This window comes from Heteronotia binoei, chromosome 13, assembly GCF_032191835.1.
Source record: "Heteronotia binoei isolate CCM8104 ecotype False Entrance Well chromosome 13, APGP_CSIRO_Hbin_v1, whole genome shotgun sequence".
Taxonomy (NCBI): domain Eukaryota; kingdom Metazoa; phylum Chordata; class Lepidosauria; order Squamata; family Gekkonidae; genus Heteronotia; species Heteronotia binoei.
Genome location: NC_083235.1, coordinates 62,372,716 through 62,398,439, shown reverse-complemented (window position 1 = coordinate 62,398,439; position 25,724 = coordinate 62,372,716). Strand labels below are relative to the sequence as shown.

Below are 25,724 nucleotides of genomic sequence, written 5' to 3'. Positions count from 1 at the left end.
GTTTCTTTCATTTAATATAATCAACTTATTGCTGATAAAAGAAGGGGGATGGAAAAGAAAGGAACAGCCATAGAGTGCCATTAAGAATCTGCAGAGAGGATGTGGTAGAGGAAGAGGTTAAAAGGCTTGTTTGTATTGTTTTAAGAAACAAAACGACTTAATTAACAGTTTATTAAAATAAACTGTACCTATCTAAAATGAATGTGAAAATCTGCTGAGGAAGAATCTCTATCTTTAAGTAGCAACTACAAAAGTTGACATCCTTAAATTTAAATCTGACCATGTATGAATGCATCTGTAAGCTCGGCTTCATTTTGATTTTATCTCCAATGTTTAAATTTTTATATTCTGTGCATTTTTATTTACGACTGTTATGCCATTAAAAGTTTGGTATGGTATAACTACAAAAGTCTTGGTGGATTTCAGATTTAAAGATAATGGAAAGCCAATCTCTGGAAACAACCTACAAAAAAGTAAAACAATACAAGTAGGTAGTTGCTCCCCTCCGCTTTGGTGATGTTGCATTTTTTATAGAATATTAGATTTAAACATAAAGTGTAAAGAACAAACCATAGTTTCAGCTCCTGATCTATTATGAGAAATTGGCACCATCTCCAGTCTGGCATTGTTGGGCAGGTTGGCAAATCTCCATTGCAGAGAAAGATCCAGTACAGTCCTCTGAAACCTGCAATATACAAAAGACCACTAATGACCTTTTACTCTGATGAGTTTTTTCAAGCAAAAACCAGATTCTAGAATACCAAGCTGTTATTTTCAGCTGTCAGAATAAAAACTGTGCCTCAGCCATAGCTGAAATAGTTAAGCTGAGAAAGATTGTCTTAGAACCTATCAGTCAGTCAGTCAGCAGTACACAGATGAGTGTTTTGACAGTGTAATGTATATCCAAGGAGAGTCCCTTACTCAGTGGAACAGCATATATCTCACTTCATATGAAGTTAGTGAACGAACAAAAAACATAACTCTGCTTATGGAAGTCATAATTTTGACAATGATCCAAGACGACCCTCCCCAGCATTTAAATAGTCATACTCCACTTCTCCCAGGAGTCTGCAAATGCATTTAGTGAGGTAATGACCCTCCTCATCTCTCATTTCATAGTGCACTTTGGAAACACTCAAAACCAACATGATTAACCATGCCTCTCCTCCAGATCTAGGAACTGTTCTGGAGCTACGGCGAGAGGGCCTGGTTGGAGAAGAAGTGCAAGGCAGCCTCTAAAGTGCAGAGGTAAGACCCTATCCTTTTAACCAATTCTAGAATTTGGAGAAGTCTCAACTATGGCTCTGCAGTGTTTTGGCGACATACTAAGAGTAAAAAACCTGCTCCTTCCATATATCCACTGTGCATGCCACAGAACTACAGGACTGGGGTGGAAGATAAATGGTGACCATAAATACAGCCTGAATACCAAGGCCAGCCAGAAGGCATGGACTTCTGATCAGCTCTCATAAAGGAGAAATGTCAACTAAATAAACATTCTAAGTAAAAGCCCCTTTAAATATAGCATAGGCTAACCATAGTAGAATGGAAACAGCTTTTTCCATGGATTTATCCCATGGTATTACAATAATACATAAAGGCCCACAGACACATGGCTGGGACAAATTGTGCAGGTCAACATGAAACTCTTCCTTGGTTCAGGCAAAATAGCCCCGTGGAGAAGTCAAAGTCCTGCCCTTTTCCTTCCAGATGGATCTCTAGCAACTGAGCTTCTGATCCTCCCCTCATGACCTTGACAATTAGCCATACTCTAATTTATTTAAGTTTATTTATAGTTCACCTTTCTCCAGCCAGTCGCCAGGGTGATGGTTCTGACTGACCAGCAGAGCTGGGTGGCTTTTATGAACAAAAGCACATATTCAGATATGTTTGGTGCAACTCTGGTCCTTCATAGTGAGCTGCCTCCCCCAAAACTGCTCGGCCCTGAGGGCATCCACGTCTATCCCTAGAGTTACTGCAGTGATAGCCATAGCTACCAGAAGGCTGAAATCCTTAATCAAAGTACTTCTAAAATTTCATTGTCTGCTATGGTGTTTCTGTGAAACACACAATAAATACAATGTTTTGTTTGCTTCTCTTCCCAACACAAATTCAAAAGCATACAACAATTATGTGGACATGATTACTGAGGCTCATTAACTTTACCTTGAGAATTTTTTTTCCAGCTTCCTTTAATTTAATTTAGTATCTAGAAACAGCAGAGGCAGCCAACCATCAATAAGTTACTGATTACCATTTCAAGAAGAAGTTTAGGTTTCAGTTTAGTTTATTTGATTTATATCCCACCCTCCCCAACAAAGCAGGCTCAGGGAGGCTCACAACATAATAGAATAACAATAAGAACAGTTAAATTAAACATTAAAATAAACAATTTAAAACAGTTTAAACAATTTGATGCTAATTCCATATGATTTAGGATGCCATTCAGTGTTCTTGGGCATCCAATTGGGTCTGATATTGTGACAGTGGTTGTCATTCAGTTAAAAGCTAACTGGAATAATATTGTCTTGCAAGCCTTGCAGAACCGGGCAAGGTCCCGCAAGGCTCTGACCTCCTCAGGCAGTTGGTTCCACCAGTGGGGAGCAACGATGGAGAAGGCTCTTTCTCTAGTTGTTTTCAGTCTCGTCTCCCTCAGCCTGAGGATCAATAATAGGTGTTGTGTTCCTGATCTAAGTACCCTCTGGGAACATGTGGGGAGAGAAGTTCCCTAAGGTAGGCAGATCCTCAGCCATATAGGGCTTTAAAGGTAACAACGAGCGCCTTGTAGTGAATCTGGTATGCAGCCAGTGCAGCATCCACAGTCCAGGCTGTATGTGCTCCCGCACAAAGAGTCCCAGTAGCAACCTGGCTACAGCGTTCTGCACCAGCTGCAGTTTCCAGATTCAGGACAGGGGCAGCCCCATGTAGAGGGCATTACAGTAGTCCAATCTTGAGGTGACATGGATCGCAGTTGCCAGGTCACCGTGCTCAAGGAAGAGAACCAACTGCCGTACCCGCCTAAGATGGTAAAAGGCGGATTTGACAGTGGCTACTATCTGGCCCTCCATTGTCAGGGAAGACTCCAGTAGCACCCCCTGGGCACTGTTGTAAATGGCGCACCGTCAAAAGTCGGTAGGGCTTTTGCAGAACCGGGCAAGCCTTGCAGAACCGGGCAAGCCTTGCAGAACCGGGCAAGGTCCCGCAAGGCTCTGACCTCCTCAGGCAGTTGGTTCCACCAGTGGGGAGCAACGATGGAGAAGGCTCTTTCTCTAGTTCTTTTCAGTCTCGTCTCCCTCAGCCTGGGGATCAATAATAGGTGTTGTGTTCCTGATCTAAGTACCCTCTGGGAACATGTGGGGAGAGAAGTTCCCTAAGGTAGGCAGATCCTCAACCATATAGGGCTTTAAAGGTAACAACGAGCGCCTTGTAGTGAATCTGCCAGGACCACCATGACTCAGGCAAAGGACCTCTGTCTTCACCGGGTTCAGTTTCAGACAACTCAGCCTGAGCCATACTGCCATGGCTTGCCACGCCAGGTCCAAATTTTCTGGGACACAGTCAGACCGGACAGCTGCCATTAGATAGAGCTGGGTGTCATCTGCATACTTATGGCAACCCAGCCCATACCTCCGGGCAATCTGGGCGAGGGGGCACATGTAGATGTTAAACAACATCAGGGAAAGCACCGCCCTTGAGGCACACCGCAATTAAGTGGGTGCCTCTGAGATGACTGCCCCCCCAATTGCCACCCTTTGTCCCCGACAAAGGAAAGAAGAAAGCTACTGCAAGGTCAACCCGAGTCCCTGCATTGGCGATGGTCGACTGTGTCAAATGCAGCCGACAGGTCTAACAACATCAGCACCGCTGAGCCACCTTGATCCAGATGAAGACAACTGTAGATTTATACCCTGCCCTTCTCTCTGAATCAGAGTCTCAGAGCGACTTACAATCTCCTTTATCTTCTTCCTCCACAACAGACACCCTGTGAGGTAGGTGGGGCTGAAAGAGCTCTTACAGTAGCTGCCCTTTCAAGGACAGCGCCTACGAGAGCTATGGCTGACCCAAGGCCATTCCAGCAGCTGCAAGTGGAGGAGTGGGGAATCAAACCCAGTTCTCCCAGGTAAGAGTCCGTGCACTTAACCACTGCACCAAACTGGCTCGGGGGGGGGGGGGGGTTGCACACCTTAAAAAAGGATGCTGTAGAGGGATTTAAAGATTGATTTCATCAAGGCAAGATATCTGAGGCTGAAAATACAAGTTGTTATACTGTAGTAGCAATTTGTCAGTATTATACAATATTTGCTGAAGTCATAGCTGGCCCTACCACAAGACTGGATGATTCTTGCAGTAGAGTGAGACACAGCTGGATTTGAACTACAGGGCACACTCTGCCAGAAGATTCTTCTACATGCACTCCACTGAACGGAGGAGGATCTAAATAAGATCGGGACAGCATTTTTGGTAACTTCCATTCATTTCCCTTAGACTTGTACAATATGCCCAACGTTAATTTGGAGGCAGAGGGTATGCACCATTTGAATTTTTTACCTCACCCTAATGTGTTGGCCCCAACTGCCTATGGTTGAGGGAAGCGACGGTTCGCCATCAAGTCTGGCCTCCTTGTCTCCCCCCTCTAGGAAAGGTTACAGAATGTTATACACCATCTGACTGTTGTTTAATTGTAAATTTTATTTATTTATTTATTACTTTACATTTATATCCCGCCCTCTCCGCAAGCGGACTCAGGGCGGCTTACAATATCATAAAAACAATCAATTCCATAAAACATATAAAACCATAATTCACTTATCAATTTAAAACTATTTGCGCTGTCTCAATCCAGTCTGGCGGTATTGGGTTCTGACTATGATCGCCAGCTTCTGTAGGATGTCCGGTGGCAGCCCATTTTCAGTCAACCAGAAAAGCCTGTCTAAACAGTTCGGTCTTAGAGGCCCTGCGGAACGCCGACAAATCCCGCAGGGCCCTTATAGCTTCTGGGAGGGTGTTCCAAAGTTCTGGTGCTGCCACCGAGAAAGCCCTGGATCTTGTTGCGCATAGCCTGGCTTCTTGTGTACAATTTTTTAATTTGTACATATATATTTCATTATATTTGTCAGAACTGTATTTAGAAGTCCTTGTTAATCACTGTGATTCTCTTATGGGGAGAGGGGTGGTATATAAAGCAAATAAATAATAAACTTCAAACAACCAGATTATTAGCTCTACCAGAAAACTCTCTGTAGGAAAGGCACTAAGGCTGTTTCCACATGGAAGTTTTGTTCCGCACTGGCTTCCTTACAGCAGCACTATTTTTAGAAGCATTCATATGACATCATCCTCTATTAATGCTGCTTCTGTGTTTTCTCTTGCTTTGCTGAGATAGTTCTCAAACCTGGTTCATTACTGTTTTTGAAAAATCATAGTACCTTTGGGCACTGTACAGATGGGCAGGCCTTATGGCTAGTTCTGCTCACATCCACACAATGTTCCTTGCTTCAGTTCCTGCAGCTGCCATCCCCCACCCTCCATAAACAATTTGCAAGACTTTAAAAAAAAATAAGGAATTGCAGGATTGCTGTAGCATTACAGCACAACAATGATTTATTGCTGTGGTCTATTCATTACCAGCTTCTTCTTCAAGTCTTTTAAAAGTTTCTATCCCTTTTCAATCCAGAATTATAAAGGAAAAGGCGTGTGATGAACCTTTCCCCTTATAACTCCGCAAGGAAAGAGAATCAACTCCAAGTGGAAGACCCTCAACTGGAAACATATAATTAAAGCTAACATTGTAGCAAACCAACTAATCCAAAACATTTTAATTTTCTGACCACATACTCACACAGCTGTTGATGTTATTATTCTAGGTTAGAAAGATTTTACTGTTAAGGGCTAAAATTGTTCTTGCACATCTAACCCAGAAGTCTTTAGTAGCCAAACACCAAATGTTTTAGAAGAAGCATTTACACAAGGACAATTGTGTAAACATAAAATCATCCATCATTTGACATGTAATCAGAACTTCAGCAATTGCAAATAGTTGAATACCTTAGGAGCAAGACTGCACTAGTCCATCAGTTTAGCTGTTAGTCAATGATGGATATAACCTCCTTAGCCAGGGCTTTTTAAAAGCAGGAACGCACAGGAATGCAGTTCCGGCTGGCTTGGCATCAGTGAAGTGTGGCCTTATATGCAAATGAGTTCCTGCTGGGCTTTTTCTGTAAAAAAAACCCGCCCTGTCCTTAGCTATTAGTCACTGATGGAAACAGCCTCTTAACTATCTGATATGTTTGAAGCAGAGGAAGAAGGAACACTGTGCTTCCACGATACCAAATCTGATAAATTAAAACAAATTTCTGAACCCATCACAGTTCCTTGCATCAATTCACAAGAGATGTTCAACTCAGGATCAGAGCACCAAAGGGGAATGGCTGTAGGCTGTCACTGTGTGTTACATTATGTGTGAGGAGCATCCTACTAGAAGAGGGGCGAGGAACGTCAGGCCCGAGGGCCGTTTACGGCCCTCGAGATCATTTGGTCTGGCCCTTGGGGATAGCTGGGCCGAGTCTCTCTCTCTCTCTCTCGTGGGCGTGAAGGACCGCTGTTGGGGTATGTGGGTGCCTTTAAAGATCTGCTGGGAGTAGTGGGAGGGCTGGCAGGGGTGGGGGATGGAAGCCAGCTCAATTTGCACATGATTATCCCAGACGGTGTGGCCTAATATGCTAATGAGTGTGTGACCTAACATGCTAATATTAGGGGTTGTGGTCTAATATGCCTGGACCTAGGCATTTGCCTAGGACAGCAGGCCGGTGTGTGTGCACTGAATTAGGCTCTCCCCACGTGACTTCAAATAGAAAAACAATTATTTGCATTAATTTTGCTGGCCTGAATTGTTCTCCCTCAGCAGAGCACTGTTTTTTAAGTTGATAATTTTGTATGGCCCGCAAATGATGTTATAAATATCCAAATGGCCCTTGACAGAAAAAAGGTTCCCCACCCCTGCACTAGAATGAATAGCAAAATGAGAGCAGTATACCAAGCAAGAAATGAATAAAAACAGTAGAACTCACTTCAAGTCATATTCATTGGGACTGAAATTCTGTTTCTTACAAGCTTCTTCCAAAACCTGTATACAGAATACACAGTGAGTTAATTTGGAATGCACAGTTGGTTTTCACTGTAAAGAACTTCAGCCGTTTATAGTATTCCCCCTTCCCCCCCTCCTCCTATCACATGATTATGGGCTAAATAGGGATACTAATCTGTACTAACAATCATTGTTACATAGAGAAAGTTACTTCAGAACACTAAAGCTTGAAAATCAGCACAAATGTTACAATTATTCTGAGGTAATACCTTGCAGAACCCCACAAGGTTTGCACCACTGCCATTAGAAAGCAGACCCTCCAAATTAGCTTAAATCCAAGACATACAATCATGGGCACGGAATCATCCCCAGGATGAAATTTGTGGCGGCATTTATATGTGTGTATTAAAGTGCCATCAAGTCACTTTTGACTTACGGCAACTCTTATGAATGAATGACCTCCAAAACATGCTATCGTTAACAGCCTTGCTTAGGCCTTGCAAACTGAAAGCCCTGGCCTCTTTCACTGAATCAATTCATTTCATGTTGAGTCTTCCTCTTTTCTGGCTACCTTCAGTCTTCCTGGCATTATTGTCTTTTCTAGTGACCAGAGTATGACAGCCTCAATTTGGTCATTTTAGCTTCTAGGGAGAGTTCAGGCTTGACTTGATCTAGGACATGAAGTGAATAATTTAATGTGCAGGCCACTGGATAAAGCAGTCACAACAACCAGATTAAGAAATGAAAGCAGCAATACCTCTTGTGACAGAAATTTAACACATAGACCAGATTGTCAAAAAAAAAAAAAAACAACCCCAAAAAACAGAGAAGCATTATTGTTTTTGCAAGGGTCTGATCCTCAAGATAAATAAAGAACGTTCAACATCACAACCAAAGTTCTTCCAGGTATCTCACTCACAGAAGGCATTTAATTTTTGTTTCCAGTGAAGCATCTCTGCCAAGAGAGAAGGGCCCGTTTTTAGAGCATTGAGAAACAATTTGTCTCAGGGGCAGAAAACTGGGTGTCTATAATGCTCGCTCATGAACAAAGTTGCATACATTTTTTTTTCTCTTTTGAACCTAGGAGAATCACTCCATTGTATTAAACAGTGGGGCATTCGTGTCCTTCCGTTCCTACAAACGATCAGATGCTATTCTCAGCTAACTTGTAGGATTGAAAACACAAAGCTACCCCCCCCCCCATCTTAGGCCCAACAGAAAACCCGCGCCGCTATCAGCCCTGTAGTCCAATCAGAACGAGTCCATTCCCCCCCCTTCCTGCCCCAGGGCCAATCAGAGTGCGTGTATCAGCCTCGTCTCCCCCCCCGCTCCTGAGCCAAACCCACCTGGAGCAGAGCGGTGCTGGGGCCTACTCGCACCGTCACTCGTCGCCCGTTCGGCGTCAAGACCGAGACAGTGGAAGCCCCCGCGCCGCCAGTCGTCGACATCTTCTCTTTCTCTCCCCCCCGCCCCGCCCAACAGCCCGGCCTTCCAATGCTGCCGACGCCGCCTGCTCTCGTAGCTTCGACAGCTGAGCCGAATGGCCACGGCGAGGGGGCGCGGCTAACAACTGAAGCCGCCCCGCCTCACGCTTTCTCTCCGCTCGTTGGCCTCGCAGCGCAAGTGTCGCCAGGATTCCTCTTGTGCTCAGGGGAGGCTCATCCCTTTAGCAAGGAAGGCACCTTTTCGCGTCGGCATCGTTGCAATCTTCCGTAGGGATAAAGCGGTTCGCGCTGAGAAAAAAAACTTCCCACGCACATCTGCAAAGAAACATCTCAAGTCCGCAGCTGCTGCAGCAGTCCCCCACTCTTTCCTAGCTAAGCTCTTGTGCCGCTTTTCCCGCAGGGTAGTTCCAGACCTCGGGAAGGGTTCACCCGCTGGATTTCTGCCTGCTGAGATTAGGGTTGCCAATCCCCAGGTGGGGGCAGGGGATCCCCCGGTTTGGAGGCCTCCCCCCCCCCCCCCCCCGCTTCAGGGTCGTCAGAAAGCGGAGGGAAATGTCTACTGGGAACTCTGTTATTTCCTATGGAGATTTATTCCCATAGAAAATCATGGAGAATTGATCCGTAGGTATCTGGGGCTCTGGGGGGGCTGTTTTGGGGGGTAGAGGCACCAAATTTTCAGTATAGCATCTAGTACCTCTCCCCAAAATACCCCCCACGTTTCAAAAAGATTGGACCAGGGGGTCCAATTCTATGAGCCCCAAAAGAAGGTGCCCCTATCCTTCATTATTTCTTATGGAAGGAAGGAATTGAAAAGGTGTGCCGTCGCTTTAAATGTAATGGCCAGAACTCCCTTTGGAGTTCAATTATCCTCGTCACAGCCTTGATCTTGGCTCCACCCCTAATGTCTCCTGGCTCCACCCCCAAAGTCCCCAGATATTTCTTGAATTGGACTTGGCAACCCTAGCTGAGATGGTGGTGGCAACCTTGCAAGAAGACATGGAGATTAAACCGGACTGGGAGCATACGTTTTTTTCTTTTTTTAATCTCTTTCAGAAGAGTTAACCTTTTCTCATTTGGGTTTCTTTCCTCCTGGCTGCCAGGCCAGATCTTAGGATCTCCTGGCTATACCGCATTCTGCCGTATGATAATTAATTCCTCCTCGTGGCCATTGCAAATAGGCATAATCACAAAAACGGATTTGTCAACAAATGCAGGCTTCAGCATGGAAATCTGATGAATGTAAAACCATTTTCCTAGTATCTTCTCGGAACCAAATGGTGATTGAAACTGGCCAAATTCTTGTACCTTGCATCTATGAGGAAAGTAATGTATTAGTAGACAGGGCCATGATTGCCAGGATTGTTTTCTTTTCCATTAATATGGTTGCTATGCCAATAAAGGGGGTGTTTGTTGCAGTTGTGCAGACCTGGGAAGGCAAAAGCAGTGGGGCAGCATGTGCTCTCCTTAGAGCTCGCCCTGATGCTCTCACAGGCTCAGGAAGGCAAGAGCAGCAGGGGAGGGGGCTTCTAGCTGTACCCCTGTAGGCCAGGTGGTGCCCTAGGTGGCAGCTTACCTGGCTTACTCCTACACATCGACTGGTCACTGCTCACACCTTCAGATGCAACTAGAATGTGAGTCCATCTGTCCTATATAGTAGAAAATGGAGTATTTCAGATGCTAAATGACAATAGCAGGTGGATGACAATAGCTGGCATTATTAGATTAGGTGTGATATGCAAAGCGTAGTACGGGTACAGAAATCGGCACTGGTAATGAGACTGCTACTCTTAGGTCGGCAAATGAATGTCCTGGAAGGTTAAAGTGCCATATACCAAGTCAGACTAGTGGCCTGTCAACATCAAAATTGTCTACACCAAGCTCCCCAAGTCTGCAGCTACCTTTAGAATTCTGATACAGCATGGAGGACACAGCAAAAAAATGGCTGCTGGCCTTGAGTTGCCAGGTCCAACTCAAGAAATATCTGGGGACCTTTGGGGTGGGACCAGGAGCAAGGCTGTGACAAGCACAATTGAACGATGAAAAGAGTTCTGCCCATCACATTTTATTAAAGGGACTGCACTCCCTTTTAAATGCTTTCCTTTCATTAGGAATAATGGAGGATAGGGACACCTTCGTTAGGGCTAATAGAATTGGACCCCCGGTCCAATCTTTTTGAAATGGGGGGAGGGGTTTGAGGAGAGGCACTGGATGCTATGCTGAAAATTCAGTGCTTCTGCCTTTAAAAATTGCCCCTCCAGAGCCTCAGATACCCATGGATTAATTCTCCATTATACCCTGTGGAGATCAGTCTCCAAAGGGAATAATGAAGTGCCCAGCAGACATTTCCAACAACCCCCCCCCCATTTCTGATAACCCTGAAATGGGGGGAAGGCCTCCAAACCGGGGGATCCCCTGCCCTCAGCTGGGGATTGGCAACCCTATGGAGCCCACAGGAAGCGGAGCCAGCCACAGAATGGCTGCCACAACTTACCATCAGTCACACAGTGGAGATCCTTGTGCTGAGATAGCTGCTGCCATAGCAATGTTTTTAAAAATCTGCATAGCCAATAAAAACTTCAGTGGTCAATGAGAAGCCTTACTGGGCAAAAGCCCCACCCACTTTCTGAAAACACTTGGGAGGCCCCAGGAAAGATGCTAGTGGACTCCATGGTGCTCATGGGCTCCACGTTGGGGACCCCTGGTCTACTCTGACTGGCAATGGCTCTCCAGATGATGGCCTTCACATCTCCTTCTATCTGAGCCTTTTAAGTGGAGATGCCGGGGATTTAACCTGGGATATTCTGCATGTAAAGCAGACGTGCTACCACTGAACCACAATGTCTTCTTCAGAGTTTGCAACAGTATACACAAAATGGAGTACAGGAGATACTAGTACACAAATGCAATTAGGTTGCCCATGCTAGTTGCAAAGAGATTTCAGGTTACACTAAACGTTTCTGAGACAGATTGGCAAGCAGACAGCAGTTAGGGTTGCCAGGTCCTCCCTGGCCACTGGTAGGGGATGGGGGTATAGGATTGTCAGATCCAGGTTGGAAAACTCATGGCGATGAAGCCTGGGTAGGAGAGGGGTCTTAGTGGGGTACAATAGAGTCCACCCTCCAAATCATCCATTTCCTCCAGGGGAACTGATCTCTGTAATCTGGACATGTTATAATAGCATCTGCAGAGTGACTGAGAGAATGTATGACAGCCAGGGAGAAAAGAAACCACGTTCCTAGTTATTCCTTTTACCCATCTTTCTCACATTTCCTCAGCTTTCTCTCAAGTATCTTCCATACAACCTGTCTCCTTTTTCTGGTGCAAGATAAGGTAATTTACTGCTTTATCCCCTATCAGTCGTCAGGAGAAACTCAGTATGGTGCTTAGCCTTCCACACTGGCCTGTCTTACAGTGTTGCTGTAAAGATAATTGGGATTATACGTATGAACTACTTTGAACAGTCAAAAAGTTCTATATAAATGCAAAGTATTATTATTATAACCATCATCCATATTCAGGAAATGGGGAAAACTGATAGTACATTTGTTGATGTTATAAAGCTGCTAGAATTTGCATTGCTGTTTACCTATACAAAATGCCCATGGTAGAAGGTACTGTTGTTTTTTCTTCCTATGTTTTATTTTTTTACTAATTTGCATACAGATATGGTGCTTCCTATATTTGTTGACAGGTGTATGTGCCCATGGTATGGAAATGTTTGAATCACGAAAACGGGAAGCTGTATGGATATTTCCTACATTTTAAAAATGCTATTTTATATAAATCTACTGTGTCAACTCTACTGTGGCTTGAACATCCTGAATTTTCAGTGTTAAAAAGATTTATAGTTTCTTTAATGAAGAAGTTCTAAAACTCACTATATAAAATTACAAACATGGTAAAGCAGAATGCTTGGATTTGAGATAACTGAATCCTGTTCAAAATAGTGGCCACAATCCAACACATAAACACACTTTGAAATACATGTGATTATATGGGGAAATAGAACTCTTCCCACATTGGGATCAAGCAGCAATTTTTCTCCTGGCCATTTTGGCCAGGACCCTGGAGGGTTTTTTGGGTTGGTTTTTTTTGTTTTGTTTTTTTGCCATCTTCTGGGTAGGGAGGAGGGGGGGTCACTACTGAGTTGGGGGGGGGGAGGTACTTGTGAATTTCCTGCATTGTGCAGGGGGTTGGACAAGATGACCCTGGAGGTACCTTCCACCTCTGTTATTGTATGTATGATTCCTGAATGTGAGTACTGAGGGACAGAGTTCTTTTTGTTTGTCTCTTTTAAAATAATTGCTGTTGGAGGTTTGCAGTGTGTCAACAATTATTGTATATTTTATTCAGAATACCTTTATTGATTAATAGGTGTATTTACAGCTCAGAATTAGTAAAGAAAAAAATTGGAAATAGTTGGACTGGTTATGTTATTAGACAGAATTAACACCCTATTAAATATAGAAGGTTTTGCAGGTAGCAGACTGCTAGATAGATTCAGGTGGGCGGCTGTGTTGGTCTGAAGCAGCAGAACAAAGTTCAAGTCCAGGGGCTCCTTTAAGACCAACAATGTTTTATTCAGGGTATAAGTTTTCATGTGCACACACACTTCAATGAAATGGATGTTACCGTATATATAAGAGAGGGTAAGCAGCAAATTAGTATAAAGGTGTTTAACAGATGCAAGGACCAAACTGGAATCTCTCTCTCGGCTTGACTTCGCGAACGAAGATTTAAGAAAGGTGCAGTAGTCCACGTCTGCTGCAGGCTCGCTGGTGGCTGACAAGACCAATGCGGGACAGGCAGGTCCGGCCACAGTGGCTGCAGGGAAAAGTATGATTTGGGGTTGTTGCTGTAGCAGTGCGATTCTTCCTCAATCTCCTTTTGTCCTCAAGACCAGCTATGCGTGCGTTCTCAAAGGAAGAGACAGCCTGGTGGATGGTGTGCCTCCATGCTTTGCGAAAACTGGAATAACAGGCTTAGTTTATATGGTCACCATTTGTTTGGGTTTAATTCCGGGGGTGGGGGGAACATAGTGAAGGAAAGTAATATACCAAAATTAGAGATTGATGGGCAAATGTTCCCTTCTTAACTATGGAATACTGAATGATTGACTGACGCTCTGCTATTGCACTCCATCTGTCTCCTTTCAAGTGTGGAGGCAATAGTACAGCATTCTCTTCTTTGAGGTGGTAATCTTTGGTAAAATTGCCCATGTGGAAGGTGGAGAGAAAGAAAACTTAGGATGCAAGAGCCTTCTCTCCCTAGCACCTCTATTCTAGTAATACTAGCATGTTGTGCATTACCACCTAGTTAAAGAGCACCTATCATAATTCTGACTGCAATATCAGTATTTTATATACTTTTCTTTATGACATTTTTGTCCCACCCTTCCTCCAAGGTGTTCAGAATAATGTGTACGTGGTAGTGCATCCCTCCACTCCATCTTTGCAATGATTTATGGGATATGTTAAGCAGAGGTCACCCAGTGAGCTTCTTGACAGAGTGGGGATTTGAATCAGGGTTTTACTGGTCTCAGCCCAGCATTAGCACTGCCACCCATCCCAGGATCCAGTTATCACCTTTAGGTTCACCCATAGATCCATACTGTCTAATCAGCTGGGTCTGGTGCCTACATGGTTTTAAATAGTGCTTTAGCACCTAGAATAGTGCAAATATAAGAAAATAGCTTATATTAGCAGATCCTGTTCCTTTCCCAAGATACCCAAATATTGAGGGGTTTACTTCTGTGCAAAACTCCGAAGCAATGCCAATTCAGTATTAAATTTATTTCTTCCTTTAGCAGTTTTGTCAGCTCATTGCCAAAGAACTTCCTAGTCCAGACTGCATCCTATGGATGGGCATGAACCAGGAAAATGTGGTTCAGTTCATGGTAGACCCATGAACCAAATCATGAACAAAACCAAAATGGCCTCTTAGAAACTGACTATATGAAAAGACACTATGCTGTGTTATAACCTCTCCCTTATAAATTGTATTAAAAAAACAATAAACATTTTCCATGTATAATAGGCACAAAAATGCACATCCTATATATTAGGTCAAAACCAAATAGAACCGTACACAATGTAGACCTTTCATACATTGCATCCTAATGTCAATTAATAACAATTACACAGTCCCCAACAGCCTGATAGGGCTGCACAGATAAATAATTAGTCCACATGACTTGTGATAGTTGTGGACAATGATGTATCATCTGCAATCCTGAAACTATTTGTGGAACTGCAGATTATCTCCAACAATGTTTCATCTACAGTCCTAAAATACAGAACTGTAAATAATTTCCTATGAGTTCCCAGTTCGCTCATTTTGTGAAAGATCAGGTTGTTGCAATTAAATAATGTGTATTGTGATACAGAAAACAAAGGTAGTCCCCTGTGCAAGCACCAGTCGTTTCCGACTCTGGGGTGATGTTGCTTTCACAACATTTTCATGGCAGACTTTTTACAGGTTGGTTTGCTATTGCCTTCCCCAGTCATTTACACTTTTCCCCCAGCAAGCTGGGTACTCATTTTACCAACCTCAGAAGGAGGGAAGGCTGAGCCAACCATGAGCCGGCTACCTGAACCCAGCTTCTGCCGGGATCAAACTCAGGGCGTGAGCAGAGCTTGGACTGCAGTACTGCAGCTTCGCCACTCTGCACCACAGGGCTCCTGTAACAGAAAATACAGCTGTAAAAACATTAAAACCAAAGTCTAAATTCGTATTCAACATGAATGATCCTTCCATACAAGTATTTGAATGTTAGTGTTAAAAGATCCAATCCAATCCAAATGCCTTTATTGGCATAGAAATAAAAAGTACAGCATGGCAAATTTACATAGAGTTTCAGTTATAAAAACTAGTCAAACATCAAGAAGGGGAGCTAGTCTTTTGTTCTCTGATTGTTATGGCAGCCAAAAGATACTGTGCAACTAGGTTTGTGATATGGGAATATCAGTCAGATAGCAGATAGAAAACCAACTTTGCCTCAGGTAGTCCATAAAGGTTAGGCAGGATAGGTTTGAATATACAGTCCCGCACTTCCCCATAAACATCACAGTGAAGTAAGGCATGGGCGACTGTTTCGAGGTGCTTTCCATTACATGGGCAGAATCTTTCCTGATAAGGGATGTTGACAAAGCTCCCAGACAGTACTGCTGAGGGTAAAATATTGAGTCTTGCTAACATAAAGGAGTGGTGTAACTGGGGTGACGTAAACTGGGAAAGGTAGGCAGCAGGCAGCCCATAATCTGGAAAGATACCAAATGCTAAAGGGGAACGAGTTTTATGTTCAGAGGAACAAAGGGACTGTTTCTCAATATCTGTTTCAGAATTCGGAATGCCTGCATTTCACTTTGCGTGCAGAGGTTGTCCAGGGAGACACCTATAGAATGTATTTTCTTCTGGATCCGACTATACCAATTAGAAACGAAGGAATCTGCTAGCATCATACGGCTATAACTAGCAGGGACTGCCCTAAAGTGTAGGCGTAGCCAAAACTTTATGGTTAGTAGCCATGCCCTGGTCTCGATCAAATGGGTTCCAGTCTCTAGGCACATTGCAGCATAGCTAACACAGTTGGGGACCCCCAAAATACGGCATAAAAATGCTGCCTGAATATGTTCAAGTTGGGAATTGAAGGCGCAAACCCAAACTGGGATCCCATATAACAACTGATAAACTGTTTTGGCATTAAAACACAAATGGTGGCTGGGACAAATTGGATGTCCTTCTTGTAAAAAAACCCTAAACACCGCAGATGAGCTACACCTTGGTGAAATGACCGCTTGCTTACATAGTACTGTCCAGTTATGATTATGTTAAAAGATATAGAAAGAGCGGAACACTAAAAAATAGAAGGGACTTTAATCTTCCCATAGCTGAGCAGAGAATTCTTGATGACATTGCCAATGAACATAATATTATCATTAAAGAAGCTGATAAAAGTGGCACAGTTGTCATAATTAATACCTACCTATGTGAGGTTCATCAGTAATTACAAGATAGATCCTGTTATCAGCCTACACCAGGGAATCCAACATTACATATATCTAGGTTCATTCATGTGACAACCAATGGAGCTTATAGAAGAATATGCATTTAAATTAAATAGTTGTCCACCAGAACTATGACAAGTCACAAGAGAATTCGGGGCTTTTTTTTGTAGAAAAAGCCCAGCAGGAACTCATTTGTATATTAGGCTACACCCCCTGACACCAAGCCAGCCAGAACTCTGTTGCTGTTCAGAAAAAGCCCTGCTGGAGATAATTCCTTACAGTTCCTAGGAGTTTGCTCTGTCAGCACTGGGTTTTCTGGGAAATGCTTCTGTTTCCTGGACTGCCCCAAACCACACCCAAAGTTTGAGCAATGTTTGAGGAGCATGTGCTCCAATGAACTATACTCCTTGGACTGGCCAAAGTTTGGCATGGATTTTACTTAGTGTGCAAGTTCATGCCCATCCCTACTGCATCCTTCCTTGCCTCTTCTTGTACTCATTATTTCCACATTATAAGCAAAAAAGTAGAACAGAATCCTCAAATGTGCAGCAGCTGAGCTCCCATTGACTCCACAAGACCATGCCTTTTCTTACAACCTTTCCCACAATCTCTCCTTTCTTTTATTGAAAGGAAGGGTATCTAAATTAATTATTATTTATAGATAAAGGCAGTCATCACGCAGCTACTTGAAAATTAAAGGCTCTGTTGCACGGTGTTGGAGCTGTGCTGGGCCCAGTTGCTCTAAGGGAACCAGACAGCCATATCAGAGGAAATCATGAAGCAGAATGGAGGCCAAGAGGCTGCTATCTGGCACCATGCAACTGTATAGCTCAGGGGTGTCAAACATGTGGCCCGGGGGCCAAATGAGGCCCCCGGAGAGATCCTATCAGGCCCCTGAACAACTAGCTGTCATCTACTTCCTTCTCTCTCTCTCTCTTGCTTCCTTCTGTATCACAGCTTGCTTTGTCAAGCTTGCTAAGTTGCACAGGAGCTGCAGAGCAAAGCCTCTATTCTTCAGTGACTGAAGCTCCTCCCTTGGGGAGGAGATGGGGTGGGATAGTTTGCTTTGCCAGGCTCTCTCAATCGCACAGCAGAGCTACTGAGTCAAGCTTTTCTTCCTTCTATTGGCTGACACTCCTCCCTCCTCTGGTTCCCTGGGGAAGGAAGGAAACAGCCCAGTTCCTTTACCCAGATCCCTGGATCACACAGGAGAGAATAAATAGGCTTAAGTATAAATAGGCTTGGCTGGAAAGGGAAGTTATCTGGCACATGATTATTCAAAATTCTCAATTGTCAGATAACTGGCATTGTCCAGAGAGAAGGCCTCTTCCCCTCAGCCACCATACCTGTATATCTTTAGGCACAAGCCCCACTGCCAGCTTTTCCAGCCAGCCAACTTGGTGCCTCCAGCTGTTGCTGGGCATCTGAAGTTGCCAACCCTTAGGTGGGGCCTGGAGATCTCCCAGAACTACAATTAATCTCCTAGGGATGCCAATCACTAGGTGGGGGCAGGAGATCCCCTGGTTTGGAGACCCTCCCCCCCGCTTCAGGGTCATCAGAAAGTGAGGGGTATGTCTGCTGGGCACTCCATTATTCCCTATGGAGAATATATAGGGTATAATAAAGAATTGATCTGCAGGTATCTGGGGCTTTGGCGGGGGGACTGTTTTTTTTATGTAGAGGCACCAAATTTGCAGCATAGCATTCCCAGCTTTATTGTTAGGGGCCTCATTCCCCATCAGCTTGCCTTGAGTTCTTTGGAGCAGGCCTCATTTTGGGCAGGAGGTCACAGGAGCAGAACTCCGGAACCTCTAAATTTGATCGAGCTCTTTCTTTCCTACTCCCCTCCCCCCCAAAAAAAATTGCTTCTGGGCTCCATTGTTCAAACACCCTGTATGAATTTTGCTTACCGTAACTCTGAGATTTGACAAACTTTCTAATGTCTCCCCCCCACAAAAAAGGGAAAAATAACCAAAACATACAAAGCAGACAGATGGAAATCTTCATCATGCCACTGCAGCCACATAGGAGAAAGTAATTTAAGTATGATGGGAGTAAGGTTTTATTATGACCATTATAATTCAAGAAGCATTTTAAGGTAGATGCTGAGCTGATATAATTTAGAACACCTTCTGGTGATGTCAGGGGTGTGTGGCATATGCAAATGAGTTATGCCTCGGTGGGGAGGGCAGGATATAAATCAAATAAATAAAGTACCGTATTTTTCGCTCCATAAGACGCACCTGACTATAAGACGCACCTAGTTTTTAGAGTCGTTTGTGTGAATTTAGAGGCATTTGTGTGAATTTTTTGCAGTATTCGCTCCTTAAGACGCACACACTTTTCCCTCCACTTTTTTTGGGGGGGAAAGTGAGTCTTATGGTGCAAAAAATACAGTAAGTTACGCAAATGAGTTGTGCTAATGAGCTCCAGGACCTCTTTTTCTATGAAATGACCCCTGCTCAGAGGGCTTCTGGGCAGCTGACTAATTTGTCTGCCTGCAACACAGGATGGCTGCATGGGCAAGGGTGCAAGAGCTTCTGTTGGTTCCCCCATTTATTACCACTTTTGCCATCTGATGAGAATATGTAGCTTGAATTCTCTTTGAAAAGTCCATTCCATAAGGCAGCTTCATGTTTTCATGAGCAATAAAATTGCCAAACTGGTGCCTTTGAGTCCCCTCACACCTGACAGTGACAGTACTGATTACTAAGCACCTTTCATCCATAACTAGCAGGTAACCATAACTAGGATGTAACTAGGAGGCCTATATATCACATTGAGCTTCCAGGGCAACTTATAGCCATTCTGTGAAACTGGATGGTGGACTAAATGAACCACAGGTCTGATACAGCAGAGTACTTCTTATGTAGTTATAGGAAGTGTAATTATGAGGAGGAAAGGGGGGAGAGATCACTACCACAACAATGATGTCTTGTGATTACATAATACAGTAAAAAAAAAACCCACCCAAAATTAGTTGGTTCTTTCAGAAACTCAAGTACAAGTTGACTGACTTCCTTATTTCAAAAAGCCAGCTCACCCAAGGGCTTGTTTCCTCATCCATGTTAGGTCTAGGATTTATTTATTTATGGCTTCCATTCTCTGTCTGAGGCATACAGCTGTTTTCTATTATGCATCTGAAAGTGGCACATCCTTCTATGAACTGTATTACTTCTCTTAGAACAGGACTCTTTGAAGTAACTTGAGCTGAATTATCCATGTTGCAGGATTCAAATGATGCCTCCTATTTCTAAAGGCATATAATAATTAGAACTGCTGTAAAGAGGTTAAAGGTCATATTTCATATCCAGCACCACTTCTAATTTGAAATAGTTGAATAAAATTAGAAGCATCAGGGCATAGAGAAGGGGGAAGGGAATACAACCTGGAGCTCATTACAGTTCTACAAAGAGGGATGAATTAATCAAGGAAGAGGTTAATACACCCTTAGCAATTCACATTTCTTCCACTGATTCCTCAAAAGCACCTCTGAGATTCTTAGCTTGTTTATGAACCACCTTAAACTCCTCCACATTAAGTTCCCCAGTAAAATGCACATTCCCAAATGTGATCAACTTTAATCAAATGTAAAGAGTTCTAGTAAAAGCTGTAATGGGGGGGAGGGGGGGCTTACCCCAGAGGTTATGAAGCATAGTATGAGAAAAGTAGGCTGCTGTTGAATAATATCATTTGTACCTAACCATGTGAGAGAACTCTAAGAATACCTTGCCAGTTTGGCTGCTTTGCTGATTATTTGAGTTGCTTGCCCAAAACTAGGAAGGGAAGATACAACAATAGTTGGCACTGGCTCTTATGGCACTTGAGATGTGGAGCAAAGCTCCAAAGATTTGGTTCGTGGCACAAAACACAAACTTCTGAAAATCCCCAGAATGCAAATAATGATCTCCGGCTTAAAAATAAGGGCAATGGGGAAACTGCATCAGATTCCTATGCATGCTAAAGTCCTACAGAGTCAGTGAGCCTGAGTCAATGAGACGTCTCTCTCTCTCTCTCGGCTTGACTTCGCGAACGAAGATTTAAGAAGGGTGCAGTAGTCCACGTCTGCTGCAGGCTCGCTGGTGGCTGACAAGACCAATGGGGGACAGGCAGATCTGGCCACAGTGGCCGCAGGGAAAAGTCTGATCTGGGGTTGGTGCTGTAGCAGTGCGATTCTTCCTCAATCTCCTTTTGTCCTCAAGACCAGCTATGCGTGCGTTCTCAAAGGAAGAGACAGCCTGGTGGATGGTGTGCCTCCATGCTTTGCGATCTGAGGCTAGGTCAGACCACTGGTGATGGTTGATGCGACAGGTGCCAAGGGATTTCTTCAAGGAGTCCTTGTACCTCTTCTTTGGTGCCCCTCTGTTTCAATGGCCGGTGGAAAGTTAGCCATACAGAGCAATCTTGAGAAGGCGGTGGTTTTCCATCCTAGAAATATGCCCTGCCCAGCGCAGCTGCGTCTTCAACAGCAGTGCCTCGATGCTTGTAACCTCCGCCCTCTTGAGGACTTCAGTGTTGGTCACAAAGTCACTCCAGTGGATGTTGAGGATGGTGCGAAGGCAGCGCTGATGAAAGCGCTCAAGGAGTCGCAGGTGATGACATATTCCTTCAGTAAATACACAGTTGCGGGCTTAGCACTTTCTGCTTAACAGAATGGTCTCTCTCTGAGTTTCATTGGCTTTCTAGAGAAAAATTTAGTCTATCCATTTAACATGTTTACCCTGCCTTTCCCCCAAAGAACTCTTCAGGCACCCACAAGAATGCTTTCCTGGGGATAAGCACCATTGAGTAGACCTGAGGAGGATTCTGAGAAGACCTGTTTAGGATTTCACTAAGGACCAAACTATATTATATTTTTAAATGAGTCAGATTGATTTTGCTTTCTTGACTTGCTTTCCCTGCAGCCGCACAGCAGTTGTAGAGAATGTCATTTCAAAAGTCTGCAAAGGCCTGATTCAGCTTGGGACTGTGGCATGAGAAGAGGATACTACTTTCCCTCCTGTGCCATTTTCCTGAGTGAAAATAGTCCTCGAGAGGAATTGTTTGCCTGGGGACACAACTTGTTAAAACATGTATCATGTAGTTTGGCCTAAGTCAGCATGCATAATTCATCCCTTGCTCCCTTTACCCTGTTGATTCGATTAGGCTGAGAGACAGTAGTGACTGCCCTAAAATGATTCAGGGAGTTTAATGTCAGTATGAACACAAATCTCCCTAATCCTAGTTTGACACTCTAACCAGTATACAACGCTGACTGTTACAATGTGTGATATGTTTCATACAGACTGGGATGGAAGAATGGGTCCTACTGTTTGCAGATCTGACAGTTGTGCAGAGCAGGCTGACAGAGATGGTAAATACAGTGAAATGTAGTACAAACAACCTCTAGAGCGTTGCCAAAAATAATCTCCTTTCATCTAGACCCCTTTTGGCCATTCTCCATAGGTCACTGTCCTAGAAAAGGACATCTGTTTAGGTGTTGTTCATTAATTTCTCTAGCAACCATTGATAAGTAAAAAAGAATTAACAGCGTTTTTTTCCAAGCAAGATTTGATGAGAAAATACTAATTTGAAGTCTTATGTTGGGTGTACATATAGTACAACATATAGAATGGATGCCAGACAAAATGTGAACATTCACTCTAACAACAATCATCATATGGCATCATGTGTAGTAAAGCCAGGAGATCTTAAAATTGTCTGGCAGCCTTAAGTTATAACTCTTTTATAATGTTAAGACTTATTTTTGGGGGGCTGAGAGAGCTGTGACTGACCCAAAGTCACCCCTAGCTGCCTTCATGTGGAGGAGAGCAGAATCAAATCCAGTTCTCCAGGTTACAGTCCATCACTCTTAACCACTACACCACACTGGCCCTCATTTGTTGAAGAGAGTCAGTATAAATGGGCAGTCTTCGCAGTGGAGGACGGTAAGCAGTGGGGTGCCGCAGGGCTCGGTACTGGGTCCCATGCTCTTTAACTTGTTCATAAATGATTTAGAGTTGGGAGTGAGCAGTGAAGTGGCCAAGTTTGCGGATGACACTAAATTGTTCAGGGTGGTGAGAACCGGAGAGGATTGTGAGGAACTCCAAAGGGATCTGTTGAGGCTGGGTGAGTGGGCGTCAACGTGGCAGATGCGGTTCAATGTGGCCAAGTGCAAAGTAATGCACATTGGGGCCAAGAATCCCAGCTACAAATACAAGTTGATGGGGTGTGAACTGGCAGAGACTGACCAAGAGAGAGATCTTGGGGTCGTGGTAGATAACTCACTGAAAATGTCAAGACAGTGTGCGTCTGCAATAAAAAAGGCCAACGCCATGCTGGGAATTATTAGGAAGGGAATTGAAAACAAATCAGCCAGTATCATAATGCTCCTGTATAAATCGATGGTGCGGTCTCATTTGGAGTACTGTGTGCAGTTCTGGTCGCCGCACCTCAAAAAGGATATTATAGCATTGGAGAAAGTCCAGAGAAGGGCAACTAGAATGATTAAAGGGCTGGAGCACTTTCCCTATGAAGAAAGGTTGAAACGCTTGGGACTCTTTAGTTTGGAGAAACGGCGACTGCGGGGTGACATGATAGAGGTTTACAAGATAATGCATGGGATGGAGAAAGTAGAGAAAGAAGTACTTTTCTCCCTTTCTCACAATACGAGAACTCGTGGGCATTCGATGAAATTGCTGAGCAGAAAGGTTAAAACGGATAAAAGGAAGTACTTCTTCACCCAAAGGGTGATTAACATGTGTAATTCACTGCCACAGGAGGTGGTGGCGGCCACAAGTATAGCCACCTTCAAGAGGGGTTTAGATAAAAATATGGAGCAGAGGTCCATCAGTGGCTATTAGCCACAGTGTATGTGTGTATATAAAAATTTTTGCCACTGTGTGACACAGAGTGTTGGACTTGATGGGCCGTTGGCCTGATCCAACATGGCTTCTCTTATGTTCTTATGTTCTTAAGATTTAACATGTAGTCAACCATTAGTTTAGAGATAGTTGGATACCATAGACAGATGGAATTCAGCAGCCAATTTGCAGTTCTGTCCATGGCAGGACTACTCTGAACCCTACCACTAAGCCATAAAAACCTAGTATAAGCTCCATCAATGTTGTGGACTGTGCTATGCAAACAAAGACCTCCTATGTTGACAAGGTATGATATCATCTGCAACTGCGAAAATCCAAGGAATTTTGATAAGTTTGGTGGCACAACTGGCATTCATCAGCAAAATCTAGATGGAAAAAATCCTCCTGACCTATTTCCAGAGTAGAATGCAATATACCCCCAATGTCCAGTTTAAACTACAAAGAGATCTATAGGAACAGTGATATCTTGTTTTTTCACAGATATTTAATCAGACAAGGTATCTTGTCATAGAGCAGGGGCTGGGATTTTTTTCAACGTTATGGTTCTAACACAAAATACCATATATGTGAAATCCCCTGTGGTACTTTCCCCAGTTGCGTATTACTAAAAGACCATTTAAAGCATGTCTCTGCTATCTGTGTCTGTGGTGAACACAAATAAGACAGAAGAAAGTCATTGTTAAAAGAACTTTTTGAGGAAGTCTGAATTGTCCAGCATATTGGAGAATCTGAGATATTTGGGATTTGATTTTTGCTTTTAAACTGAAAATGTTTTAAATATTATTGTAAATCACCTTGAACCATGAGGAAAGGTGGGATATAAATGCTTTAATACATAAGTAAAAATTAAATGTAGAATCTAGTCAATATAGGGTTTGCATCCACACCACAAATGCAATAAATTAAAAATTAAGTTTAAAAAAAAAAATCTATGTTATTTTATCGTTCTCTAAGAAGTTAATGAGAACAAACTTAATCTGAATAGAGTTCATTATCCATCTCTAGGTCCTCCTACTGTATAACTATGTGTCAATAGTAGCCTTTCTAATTTTACAATAAAGTAATTAGAAAGTAATTTAAAGAATTTCTGAATGAGCCAGCATACCGACCCCCGACCCCCCCTCCCAAAGTATTAGTAGGGCTCTCAACAGCTCCTCTTGTATCCCGGATGGGCAAGACTTTCTGAATTTTAAGCATCCAACAAATCCAGCACCTGAGACAGAACCCCAAGTGAGCCTTAACTCTATCTGAGCTCTAGGATCCGGTCTTACATCCCAGGTGAATGGGGGGGGGGGGGCATCCAGCAGTCAGTCACTGGCAGCTAAATGCCATGTTCAGAGGCAAATGCCTCAGTATGTTTCATAGCCCCTGAATAACAGATTTTTCATTCTTGGGCTAAATTGGGATGGGAGTGGGCAGCCCTTGCAAGGAAGCCCCAAGAGCTTTCCACAGGTATTTGACAGTGGGGGGGGGGGATATATTGGACTAGACCAGGGGTGGCCAACGGTAGCTCTCCAGATGTTTTTTGCCTACAACTCCCATCAGCCCTAGCCATTGGCCATGCTGGCTGGGGCTGATGGGAGTAGTTGGCAAAAAAAACATCTGGAGAGCTACCGTTGGCCACCCCTGGACGAGATAAACCCTTATCCTTTTCCAGCAGTGCTGCTCTTAGACTAGAAGGGACTGTGAAAGTTGCAGGAACTGGAAGGGCCATTAGGGTTGCCAGCTCCGGGCTGGTAAATACGTGGAGATTTTGGCAGTGGGACCTGAGGACAGCAGGTTTTGAGGAAGGAAGGGGCTTCAATAATGCCACAGAGTTCACTCCCCAACGTGACTTTTCTCCAGGCGAACTGATCTCTCGTCGCCTGCAGATGAGTTGTAATAGCGGGAGATTACCAGCCGCCACCTGGAGGCTGGCAACCCTATTCCCCAGCCGCAAACCCTCCTTAAGGGGGGGGGGCGGCTATGGGGTCAGGGCTGCTTCCAAACGTTCCGCAATCCTTCTCAAGCCAGTTGAAGCGCCAAGCGGAAACTCGACGGGTCGCAGCACGTGGCCGTGGGAGGCGCGAGCGGGGAAGGGGGACGCCGGGCAAAGAGGGCGGGAGAATGCCAACCCGAAGGGGAACCGAGCAGGCCGAACTCCCGCTGGGCGGGGCTGCAGCACTCGACCCCCGGTTTTGTCGAAGAGCCCCCCCACCCCACCCCCTTCCTTCCACCGCCCCGTCGCCAAAGAGGCGAGCGGGTGACGGGCCCCGTCGGAGCGGGGCCACCTCCAAGTAGGGTTGCCAATCCCCAGGTGGGGGCAGGGGATCCCCCGGTTTGGAGC

The 25,724-nt window shown here is 44.2% G+C and overlaps 1 protein-coding gene across 2 annotated transcripts in view; it reads right to left on the bottom strand.

The window, feature by feature from the left end:
- Positions 1–8,625, bottom strand: part of ASPSCR1 (ASPSCR1 tether for SLC2A4, UBX domain containing) — a 125,926-nt gene extending 117,301 nt beyond the window's left edge. Inside the window, exons 1-3 of one of the 2 annotated variants that reach the window (XM_060252404.1) lie at positions 8,431–8,625; positions 7,068–7,123; positions 571–685 (exon numbers count right to left, since the gene is read on the bottom strand). In XM_060252404.1, the coding sequence (XP_060108387.1) occupies positions 571–685; positions 7,068–7,123; positions 8,431–8,532 (273 nt within the window). In that variant the 5' untranslated portion in view covers positions 8,533–8,625. The remainder of the gene's footprint in view (positions 1–570; positions 686–7,067; positions 7,124–8,430) is intronic. The other variant, XM_060252405.1, reaches the window with a different exon arrangement.
- Positions 8,626–25,724: the final 17,099 nt, after the last annotated feature.